The following is a 12,862-nucleotide window of genomic DNA, read 5'->3' as shown; positions in this document are numbered from 1 at the left end:
GTATTATCTTGTGCTATTTCATCTAAAATGCCTAATAACTGTTCCGTCTATCGATGTCCAAATACCAAAAGGAAAATTAAAGACAGGGGCATTAAATATTTTAGGTTTCTGAAAGATAAACATCACTGGCAAGTGGATAAATGCGGTTCGCTGTTCCGATCCAGTCAATCCCGAGTATGCAGTGGTGTGTTCAGTTCACTTCAGCCCACAAGATTACATCGATGATATGAAATCACACTTGCTGAACACTGAAGCCCCAGAAATAAGAGGATGTTAAAGGGAAGGTGCAATTCCAACACTTCAGTTGCCAAAAGGTGAATTGAAGCACCTCTGGAACATGAAACACCTGTGCTTATATTGATCAGTATGATTCAAAACACGCACACACATACATAGATATATACGGAGAGATAACATCCTGGTCTAAAGAAAGCTAAACTGAAAATGATAATTTCATAATCACGCTTTCTCTCTTTATTGTTCCAGAAATAATCGTATCAGGAGTATCAAAGGCCCGAGAAGAGAGATAACAGAAATGTGTCTAAAAATTTTTTGCAAGAACTTCTTAATAATGAACAAGAAAAGGGTAATTTGAGCATGAAGATTTCAGTGAAATTATTGTACATGACAAGGTAAATACAGATAATTCCTGCATCGTAGAAAAAGATACAAGTAATATCCCAGACGAGACAAGAAATGAGATAAAAAGACTAAAAGAAAAGGTAAACCGCCTTAAAGAAGAAAATGTTTACTTAAAAATATATATATCTGATCTAAATGGAAATGTTTTTCAAACTATAAGGAATGTTGTTATAAAAAGAACAGAGTATATTAGAACCTTTTTCAGTAAAACTCAAACTAAGGCTGTTATAACAAGAAGAGAGCGAGTGAATGGAGCAATGAAGATATCGCCTCAGCCTTAGCACTAACAAGTCTAAGTCCAAAGTGTTATAGGTATTTGCGACTGAAAAAAATTATATCCCTTGCCATGTGAAAGCGCACTGAAAGATAGAGCAAGTCATTTCTACTGCGAACCGGGAATTTTGAGAATCGCCTTGTCATTATTGCGAGCTAAGCTCACACATTCACTGCAAATGAAACAAAATGTAGTTCCAAGTTTTGACGAAATGTCTATCAGCAATGAGTGGTGCTACGATAAAGGTATGGATGTGTTATACAAACCACATGACAGTTTTAGCAGTCATGTTGCAAGGCCTTATTGGAAAGTGGAAGCAACCTATTTACTATGACTCTGACCAATCAAATGTAAAGAAAGTGTTATTAGATATTATAATAAATGTGGAGTCTATCGGGTATCCAGTAGTTGCAACTGTTCATGATTTGGGATCAACCAACCTCCGCATGTGAAAGGAACTTGATATTAATACACTTGAAAATAAAATTTCATCTAAAAAGCCCAGTGCCGAAAGAGAAGTATATGCTTTTGCTGATGTCCCCCATCTAATGAAATTGATTAGAAATAACTTAGTTTACTCAGGGTTTATCTGAACAGTAAAGGTCTCGTATCTGATGCATGGATTCGTGAAATGTTGAGCAAAAGTTTAGAAATGTATTTAACAAGTGCTATAAAAAGAGAATTTAAATGAAGGTAATGAAAAAACAGGGACAGCTATAATCGAAGAGGAAGCTCTTAAATATATAGGTGGTTATATTGTGAAAAATTCTGTGCAAAATATCCCAGTTTAGGTAAGACAGACATACATGTGAGTCACTGATAAAAAATGATAAACAGAGGGGAACTGCATGTACCTTCAGAGGAATTTTTTTCACAGCTAACCACCTTGTGTGAAATTTTCACCGCAATACACGGTAAATCTCTTTTAAAGGAAAGGAACGCATAAAGATTCTTGTTACTCAGATTAATATTCCTGGTGAGATAAAATTTTTTGCAAAACACATCAGTCTACTTTAGGATTAGACATCTTAACATTCAAATTAAAGTAACAAAGCGAAAGAGGGAAGGTGAAACAAATAGGGGAGATGCCAGAAAAAGACTGAAACTAAATATGTGAATGAGTTTATAAACTATTATTTCTTGTATAATGTTATATCCGGTTAAGATCAAATGCAAACGAAGGTGGAATAACGTATTTGTATCTAACATGCATGCTAGATGATAAACCCTCAATAACTACGGGAACTTTTTGGACGAAGTGAAATAAAGGACGGAAGGCGGAGTAGCTACAATTGAAAAATAAAATGCACAGAAAGTAAAGTAGAGCAAAAGTGCGATGCGTCACTCATAAGACTTGGGGCCCAGGTAGCGTCGGGTCGAAAGAAAGAAAGAAAATGCCCGCTTCTGTCTGGCTGACCTGTCGGTCCTGGGAAGAAGCGGGCAGAGAAAGGCCAAGATCACGAGGGGGTGGGGGTCACACAGGAGGAGCCAGGCGATTATAGGATTAAAAGTACCCAGCACACACATATAACTACAGAGGGACTACGCGTCTGATCATTGTACAGATACCTGATAATGTGGACTGTTTGTCCAAGAAAGCTTGTAGTAACTTTTTCCGAATAAATACCCCATTAGATACCATCCAGCTTTTGAAATGATGTCCTTTTAGTAATTCTACTAATGCACAAGAACAATTGTGTTTGTGATAAGGTTTTATATATATATATATATATATATATATATATATATATATATATATATATATATATATATATATATATATATATATATATTTATATACATATATATGTGTATCTATATGCAAATGTATGGATGTATATACATACACATACACACACACACACACACACACACACACACATATATATATATATATATATATATATATATATATATATATATATATATATATATATATATATATATTAAAAAATCACAGTAGATGCGTGACTTCAGTGTATAAGCGAATCACAGGAAAAAGGAGGGCGGAAGTTCAGTAGTACCAAGCGCTTTCACGTTCATTGACGCATCGTCGGGGTACGAATGAGACAAAAATATGAAGAAGGTTACAAAGTAAACAAAAGAACAAGAATACCAGATGGTCAGTTGTCAAAGGGTAATAAACAGAAAGTTAATCCAGGATAATCCCGGATCGAGCTGTCACAAACTGAACCTAAGACCACTCAAAAAGAAATAACAGTTTGACTTACAAAATCCAAAAACATGTATAACTTTGAATACAGATGGTTTAATTGCCAGGTTAAACAGAAAAAGGTTAATCCACGGTAAATCTGGATCACGCGGTCAAAAACTAATCCAAATATATACTTACCCATAAGGCAAAGGGACTTCTTACACATTCAAATTGCAGAAACATGTATATTAATTTATTATATTTATCAACAACTTTTTCATTATTAAAGCATCGTTTAAATAAGCCAAGTCTTAAATTTTAGAACACTTTCATTATTTGACTTAATAAAACAAGATTCGATGATATTCCTTTTAACTGTGTCATTGCACGGGACTAAGGTCTTGCTTTTACTCCATTTAATAGGATGATCAAAATCTCATATGTACGAATAATGCATTCGATATTTGGCCAGTTCTCACAGAATATTGGTGTTGTTTGATTCTTTGTGAAAGTGGTTTTCCAGTTTGTCCATAATATATTTTATCACATTTTTTACAAAGGAATTTCATACATGCAGCTAGAAACATCTTTAAGAGAATTTTTATCACTAAACTCTTAACATTAAAATTAATGAAAATAACATTTAGAGGTTGAAAAGTTTTAAAATTTAGGAATTTGTAAACCCTTTCATCATACGGTAATTTGAGAATATTATGTTTGCTGAATTCAAGTTTGTTATATTAGTTAAATAAAATGTTTTCTGGATCTTTCCACGCCACACTAGCAAAGGTCCTTGGCATCTAAGTTTCAAAGCAATATCATAAATAGTTTTGATCTCACATCGACGAACCAGTGGCTACAAACACAAAGCCCTTAAGAACATTCCAGAAAAAAACAGAGAACAACATTCTGATGGTGATTGAACAATAAATAAACAAAAGCGGCAATGTTAGTTGATTTTCGAAAGACTGAAAAGGAAATTTCTATCATGTCTATGGACAGTCACATCTACAAATTCAAATTATAAATTTCTTTTCTTCCTCTACAGTAAATTTTATAAAAACTAAATTATTTAGCTTAACGAGAAATTCCGAGATTTTCGTGAACTGGCCAGATACAAAAAATGTCATCTACATACCTAAACCATATAACTTTTTCAAAAAATTTTGGTAAGAATTTTGTCTCAAAATATTCCATGTAAATATTGCTAAGGACAGGAGATAAGGGATTACCCATAACCATACCAAACTTTTGTACAAAAATTCCCATTGAAACAAAATTTACTATCTTTGATACATAACCTTATAAGTTTTGTGAGGTTTGCTACAGTTACGGAATGTCATAATTTATATATGTATATATATTATATATATATATATATATATATATATATATATATATATATATATATATATATATATATATATATATTATAGATTCTTTTTGTAAATTGATAATCTCCTAAAACAGCAAGAAACCCGATAAACTTCCAGATCAATTTATCAAATGAATTTGGTCACAACCATCACAAGAAAACCAATCAGAAATAATTACTGTTACGAAACCGACCTCTTAACAGCACAAGAAAAACTCTCACAGAAAAATAAATAAAGAAATAAATGAATATATAAATAAATATAAATAAATGAAACCGCCACAGGAGTGATAATGGGTGCCAATAAGACCTGAAAAGCTGATGGCGTAGGTAAGCATGTTCGCATGACAATTATTTTTTTTTCCAGTTACGTAATTATTTGGAGGTCGCTAACCTGAGTGTCAATCTTGAGTATTGCCTACAGTGCACCGCGTGAGGTACACTGACGGCACTAGTCCCCTAAGGGGTCCTGTACACGGAGATTTACGCAAAAGCACATTCTGCGCGCATTTGACAATACTGGTTATAGAAATGCAGTCACGCATGTCTGCTAAAGTGGTTGTTTCCTTCGACGCAAGATGAAGGAAAATAGCGCATTACGCATTCATGAGAGACAGGTTTACCTTACGCGGAATCCCTTAAAAGCAACATCAGTTCTTTAAAGCGGCAGGAAGAGGATAATACTCTCACTATCTAAGCGCAAGGAACCTCTCTCTAGACGATATTAATAACGCTTATGCGTATTTTCCTAATTCAGAAATAAACGATTGAATTAAAATATGCAAATTCATTTACCGCACAGCACAGCACCAGGTAATACCAGAAGATGGATAAGGCTTATCAGGAAGAGTGGGGTTGTTTGTAATGACTGCAAACCTCCGCTAAGGCTGAGCAGTACAAACCCAAAACCCCCAAAAGCCCCCTACTTCCCAGAAATTCCTTTCCTATCTTTCCCAAAATTGACTCGCTTTTAGACAGTTATCTGGAGCCGCTTTTTCTCACTATTCCAAAGAAGACCCTCGGCGAAATTCAAGATGTTTTAGCAAATTGCTGACATATTTTGACTCCTTCCACATAAACGAATCCATTGACGAATGGGAAATGATGAAAACCAGCTCTTATGTCCACGTGTCTTAAGGACGAAATTCCTGGAGACATCGAACATTGGAGCATCTAGCCACATAGAGCAAATAAAAACAGATCTTCTTCTTCTTCTTCTTCTTCTTCTTCTTCTTCTTCTTCTTCAGGAAGGAGACGTGAGCGCAGATCAAATCCTTTTGATGGCGATGTTCTGAGAAATAACGTTATAACAATGGACTTAAGAGGAAAAATAACAAAATAACAAGCGCCGAGAATAAAAGCTACCTAACAAAAATGTCAGTTCTTACTTCTGTGTATACACACACACACACACACACACACACACACATATATATATATATATATATATATATATATATATATATATATATATTTATATATGCATATATATATATATATATATATATATATATATATATATATATATATATATATCATATTGTTTTCTTTTGTATGTTATGATTAAAAAGTGATGCCCATCAAAGTTCCACATATAGATCTTTCCAAAAGACTTTATAGCATATATATTATATATATTTATATATATATATATATATATATATATATATATATATATATATATATATATATATATATATATATATATATATATATATATATATATATATACACTGTATAGGGAGCCTCGATGGCTCAGTCGGTTACAGCAGCAGCTTCGGACTTTCAAGAGAGGTCTGTGGCACGGGTTCAAATCCGCAGCCGACTGATCAGAGAGGCAGACACTTTGCTATCCGTGTAGACATCACGGGATTATATATGTAATCAACGGATAGGTTTGCTTGAAAAGCAAATGGGTGTTACAGACTAAATACACACAAAACAAAAAGCCATTACAACACCTTCTAAAAACATAACAAACATCTCACACGTCTCGAACTCTCGCCCTACCCGCGCAACAACTTCGCTGCTGGGAAGAAAGGGCGTTGGGTCGGGTATGATACATGAAACATACGCTACCGGGGTCTAAGCGATGTCAGGCAGGGCAGCCGATCGAGACTACAGGTCTACCCAAAGCCAAATCAAAAGTCCTTCAAAATGAGGCATCATTATTACCCCATACAAAAAAATGGGAAAAAGCACGTTAAAAGAAGAAGAAAGAAGAAGACATATATACACTGTATACAGTATATATATATATATGTATGTACGTATGTATGTATATACACACAGTATACTGAAAGACATGAAAAAATCGAAACACCGAGTAAACACGAAAAGCCATAAATTTACCTATTCGTCTAATAGACCAACTAGCGGACTCTCAATAAAAGGATACGGGAAAACACACTTCTATTAAAACCCCGATAGCTAACCGGCCGAACTCATTAACTCTGAACTCAAAAAACATCCCCCCAAAGAGGAAAACAAGAACAAAAACAAACAAGTAAAAAACACAATTAAAAAGTACAACAGGCAGGAGTTCGATTTCCTCGAAAGATGTTGATTGCTTACACCTCGAGGAAAAATAATTTTATCATCGAATAAACATTATTAAAGGGGATTATTACAGTCGATGGAAAGACTCTTGAAAGGAAAAGCGTAAAGAGTAAAGACTACAAAAATAAAAATAAAACAATTACAGGTGCACAGGACTCCAGTTACAACAAAAACGACTTTTAATTGAATAATCTGCTCCTCGTGCATTAAATATCAGAGTATTACTCTATATATATTTTCACGCCGGAGACAGACAGAGAGAGAGAGAGAGAGAGAGAGAGAGAGAGAGAGAGAGAGAGAATGATTGATTGATTTGTTTATTAAATCTGGTGTCATAACATCTAGGTTATTGACGCCGAAACAAATTTAAATATAAAAATTAAGTTTAAAATAAATTTCATATAAAATATCTAAAAGTTATGTATATAAATATTTAAATTTAAAAAAAAGGTAAGTTTAAAAAAATTCATATAAAAATATCTAAAAGGTATGCATATAAATATCTGAATAAAAAGAAATAGGTTTAAAATGAATTTCATGTAAAAGTATCTAAATGATACGTATATAAATAAATTTCTTCATATATTCTATATACAAGCTAAATTTTCTTCAGAAGGCCCGCCTCCAACATAAAAGTATACAATTGCTGAGTGTTACAATCCTTTCCAAGGATTGTAGCAAGATTAAAATTATCAACTTCATCTCGTCCCCAAGACAGGAACCTTTGTCTCAAATTCCTAAGTGTGGGACATTCAACCAGCAAATGTTCCACACTCAGGGGTACAGCACAGTCTACACAAATTGGAAGATTCTCACGGGACATCAAGAACCCATGCGTGAGTCTTGTATGTCCAATCCTCAACCTGCATAGCATTGTCTCCTGTCTCCTTGGCATATGGGGATATGACCAAGGAGACACAGATGATGCAATACTACGCATTTTTCTATTTGTTAAAATATTCTCCCACTGATGACTGCCAACGCTTTTTTATTGTTTGTCTTACTACAGGATATACATCCCGATATGGTAGTAGGCATCTTGTGGGTTCTGGAGAGTTGACCGCTGATTTCGCTAGTTGGTCTGCTTTTTCGTTCCCATCCACCCCAACATGGGAAGGCACCCAACAGAACTTAACTTCTTTCTCTCTTCTTTTCAATAAAAACAACCATTCTAATACTTCTAAAATCAGGGCGTTTAAAGGATTAAAAGATTCCAGTGCCTGAAGTACACTTTTTGAATCACTATATATAATAAAATTGTTTCCATTATGAATTAAAATCTCCTTTAAAGCTTTTTAAAATTGCATTTATCTCAAAAAGTAAAAATTGAGGCAACGGATGATAACCTTCCACTCCTCTCTATATCAGGGAAGGCTACACCAAAGCCGACGCCAGCATCAGACTTTGAGCCATCCGTGAAGATTGGTGTGTAGGTGCCATGTTCCATCGAATGTTCTAAAAATATTGACCGCATGGCCTCACATGACAATTCTGACTTGGTGAAATTAAAATACTTGCAGAATTCTACCTCTGGAAATTTCCAGGGGGGAATAACAGAATACTTTACTGGTAGAATCTTCACCCTAGGCATATTTAATTCCCTGAGAATCAAGTTTACTCTAAAAGCAAACGGATGCGGTTGCTTGGGATGATTTTCATAATAATGCCAATGCCTTTCCCTTCTCATACATATGCTGGTCAAAGACTTAGGTAGCCTCTGGAATCTATACCAGCTCCGAACCAGCAGACGCTTGTAATGAAGATCCAGTGGCACCTCACCAGCATCTACCAACATGCTCTCAATGGGAGATGATTTAAATGCTCCTGTACACAACAGTACCCCACCATGATGAATCGAGTTGAGCATTTTTAAGGTTATTGGGCTTTGCAGACGTGTAAACTTCGCATCCCATACGTTAATTTTGAAAAGACCAGGGCTTTATACAATCTCAACATCCGAGTTCTGTCTGCACCCCACACAGTATGAGACAGAACTTTCAGCAAATTCATCGCTTTCAAGCATTTGGTCTTAATATACTTCAGATTTGGGATCCAGGTCAGCTTACTATCGAAAATCAACCCAAGGAACCTCGTTTCACCTACACATGGAATTCTTTGCCTATGAATAAATAGATCTGGATCAGGATGAAATCCTCTTATGCGACAAAAGTGCATGGTTACCGTTTTACTAGTAGAAAATTTAAAACCATTAACCTCAGCCCACTTCACTATATTGTCGATGCAGAGCTGAAGGCGACGTTCAGCCACTGCCATCCTTGAAGCTGCAAAGGAGATTGAAAGGTCGTCAACAAAAAGGGTATATGTTATATCTGAGGGAATTATTTTGGAAACCCCATTGATTGCCAAGGCAAACAATGTTACGCTTAAAACACTTCCTTGTGGTACTCCTTCTTCTTGACTGAATACTTCTGACATTGTTGCTCCAACCAGGACCTGAAATAGCCTACTTTTAATAAAAGCCTTAAGGAAGAGGGGCAAATTGCCTCTCAGGTTACATTCATGAAGGATCCTCAAAATGCCATATCTCCATGTTGTATCATAAGCCTTCTCCAAATCAAAGAAGACCGTGATGTGATGTTGCTTGTTGGCAAAAGCTTCACATATTGAAGACTCCATTCGAAGTAGAACATCAGTTGTGGAGTGCATGCTTCAAAAGCCACACTGTGCTGGGGACAGATATTTACCCGTTCTAAGTACCACATCAAGCGTGTGTTTATCATTTTTTCCATGATCTTGCACAAACATGATGATAGTGCAATTGGACGATAATTTTCTACTTTAAACGAGTCTTTTCCAGGTTTCACAAACGGCAATAATTTTAACATCTCCCAGATCTTAGGGAAGATATGCTCCCTGTAAATTCTGTTAATAAGGCTCAATATGAATTGTTTGGTATTTTCAGGGGTTTGTTTAATCATTGAATACGTTATATCATCCAGTCCAGGAGCTGATTCATTACATTTATTTAGGGCCAATAGAAATTCTCTCATTGTAAACGGATCATTGTATTTCTCATGTCTCAACGTATTAAAATCTATTTCAACTTGTTCCATCTGCTGCCTTTGAGCCGAGTATGGTCGATCATCGTTTTTCTTTGCAACATTAGCAAAATGATTAGCAAACTCATTTGCAACTAACTGGGGGTCTGCTACCTCACAACCATTGATCTTGATAACTGGAGGTTGACAGGGAGTAAACTTGCCTGCTATTTTTCTAACTCTCTTCCAAACTAGTGTTAGAGGAGTTTTCGAATTTATTGAATAAATAAAGATTGTCCAAGATTCTTTTCGTGCTTTTTTGATTTCCAAACGAAAATGAGCTCTTGCTTTTCGAAATTCTACACGGTAATACTCACATTTTCGTCTGCGGTATCTTGTGTATGCAGACCTAATAGTTCTATGAGTTTCCTGGCATTTACGAGTCCACCAGGGAACCGGTCGGCGGATAAATATGCCTGATGTCCTGGGTATGGACTGAAGACCAGCCGAGAACAATATTGTACTTAAAAATTCAAGGGCATCATCTACGCTGGGAAAGTCACCAGCAGAGTCATCTATTGAGCTTTGCTCCTGGAATGTTGCCCAATCAGCTTTTTTTGTATTCCATCTAGGTAGCCTGGAAGATGGAGGACTTGATGCTGAACTCACCACTATTGGGAAATGGTCACTGGTGAATCTATCATTTATAACTCTCCAATTAAAATCTATAAGGCAGTCCTCACTACATATAGATAGATCAATTGCCGATAGCGTGCCTGTTTGAACGTGAAAATGTGTTTCTCCCAGAGTTGAGGATCCCCACATTTTCACCTTCTATGATGGAACTTAGGCATCTGCCTCTTTGGTTGGTGACAATATCACCCCAAAGAGGGGGCTTCTGCAATTCATATCTCCCAAAATAATAAAGGGACGTGGTAACTGTTGGAAAAGAGATTTAAATTCATTGATTGGGAAGACTTCATTTGGTGGTAGATAGAGAGAGCATACTGTATATTTTCTTTGTAGATGGATCTGTACACCTATTACTTGCAAAGCTGACTGGATATTAATAGGATTTTGTGGGGTATCATTTCGAACATACAAAACGACACCACCATGACTTCCCATATTTAAATTATAGGTGGAGTAATAAGATGTATACTCTCGTGGGCTGGGGCACATGTTGTTACCAATCATGGTCTCCTGCAGAGCTATACAAATAGGAGACACTTCTGATATAAGCAGTCTCAATTCTTCCCACTTTGCTCTCAATCCCTGACAGTTCCACTGCAGAAAGTTAATGAATTTTATTTTCCTTTAGAGGCTGTAATATTGGAGCCTCTTTTAAGCGCTTTCAGCTTGCTACCTTGTTCCTTTTTTCTAGAAGGAGACCGATTGTTTATCTCAGTAGCCTTCCTTTTTAGGGGGTTGTCGGTTTCAGGGACACCAGACAAAGCTGATGTCTCCTGAGGAGGGGTGTGAAGATCAGCAGTGCCAGCTACATCCGGCATTGCCTCCGATGAGTCGGGAGCGCCAGCAATGACTGGCGCAGCCTCCAAAGAGGCCGGGGCATCAGCAACCACTGGCGCAGCCTCCGAAGAGGCCGAAGCACCAGCAATGACTGGCGCCGCCTCCAAAGAGGCAGAAGCGCCAGCAATGCCTGGAGCAGCCTCTGAAGAGGCGGAACCGCCGGCAATCACTGGCGCAGCCTCCATGGAGGCAGGAACGCCATAAACCACTGGCGCAGCCTCCGAAGAGGCAGAAGTGCCAGCCATCACTGGCACAGCCTCCAAAGAGGCAGAAGTGCCAGCCATCACTGGCACAGCCTCCGAAGAGGCAGAAGTGCCAGCCATCCCTGGCACAGCCTCCGAAGAGGCTCGGTTACGAGTCATCACTGGTGTTTTGTTTAGATTGGCCTTTGTACCATTTATATTCTTTCTCCGGTTGGCGGCTACACTGGCAAAGGACTAACATATAAGTTTAATACTCTCTCTCTTGCCTCTCTAAATGTAAGTCGTTCAGTTACCCTTAATGATTGAATCTCCTTTTCCATGATGTATACATCACAATTTATTGAAGATGAAGGTGATTCTCTCCACAATGTACACACCCTGGCATGCTTGTTACATATGCCATGCTCTGGTTCGCTGCACTTGACACAAATGGCAGGTTTGCCTTGCAGTTTCTGCCTGCATGACCCTAACATGTGTCCAAATTCCTGGCAATGAAAGCATCTCCTCGGCCTTGGGATGTATTGTTTGACCTTGAAGCGTAACCAGGCTGCCTTCACTATATTAGGCAATCGAGTGGAATTAAAAGTGACTATCAAGTTGGGAAGTGGGACTAGGGCTTCATTTACTTTTTTCTTCATTCTTTCTATTTTTATTACTCCTTGATCTTTCAATTCTTCCGCTAACTTTTCCTCAGAATATGTTATGAGCTGTGGGGCAAATATCATACCCTTGGAGTGGTTCCAATAGGCATGTACGGCACATTCCACTTTGACTCCTCCAAGGCGAGACAATGACTTTAGATTTTCACTTTCTTTAGCTGAGGTAGATTCAACTGGTCAGCTTTCCTTTACCTTCAGGACTAATCCTAGGCTCTCGGCCAAACACTTTAAAATATCCCTGTATACATTGAAAATGTCACAATTTGGTTCTTCCAGGCTAAAGGTCAAATATTTGTCATACGACTGTTCATATATTCCTGGTCCAATTTCACAATCACCATTTCCATTAAATTTCCCTTTGCTCCGTACTGGAGCATAGGGTTTCAATGTTATTACACTGGAATGTTTCTTTGGGTTTTTTCGTGCGCCGTATTCCGAGACGAGGTTGCAGAGGTCTTTGTCTGTG

At 37.0% G+C, this 12,862-nt stretch overlaps 1 protein-coding gene across 1 annotated transcript; it reads right to left on the bottom strand.

Moving 5' to 3' along the window:
• Positions 1-11,311: 11,311 nt before the first annotated feature.
• On the bottom strand, positions 11,312-11,896 carry LOC136833046 (polysialoglycoprotein-like). Its single transcript, XM_067094694.1, has one exon. The coding sequence runs from the start codon at positions 11,894-11,896 to the stop codon at positions 11,312-11,314; it is 585 nt and encodes a 194-aa protein (XP_066950795.1).
• Between the last annotated feature and the right edge of the window lie 966 nt (positions 11,897-12,862).

Source organism: Macrobrachium rosenbergii, chromosome 51 (assembly GCF_040412425.1).
Source record: "Macrobrachium rosenbergii isolate ZJJX-2024 chromosome 51, ASM4041242v1, whole genome shotgun sequence".
In the NCBI taxonomy this organism is placed as follows: Eukaryota; Metazoa; Arthropoda; class Malacostraca; order Decapoda; family Palaemonidae; genus Macrobrachium; species Macrobrachium rosenbergii.
This window is presented reverse-complemented; position numbering and strand designations above follow the sequence as displayed.

Coding starts and splice junctions, on each gene's coding strand:
- LOC136833046 (XM_067094694.1), bottom strand. CDS start 11,896: ATGACTCGTAACCGAGCCTCTTCGGAGGCTGTGCCAGGGATGGCTGGC.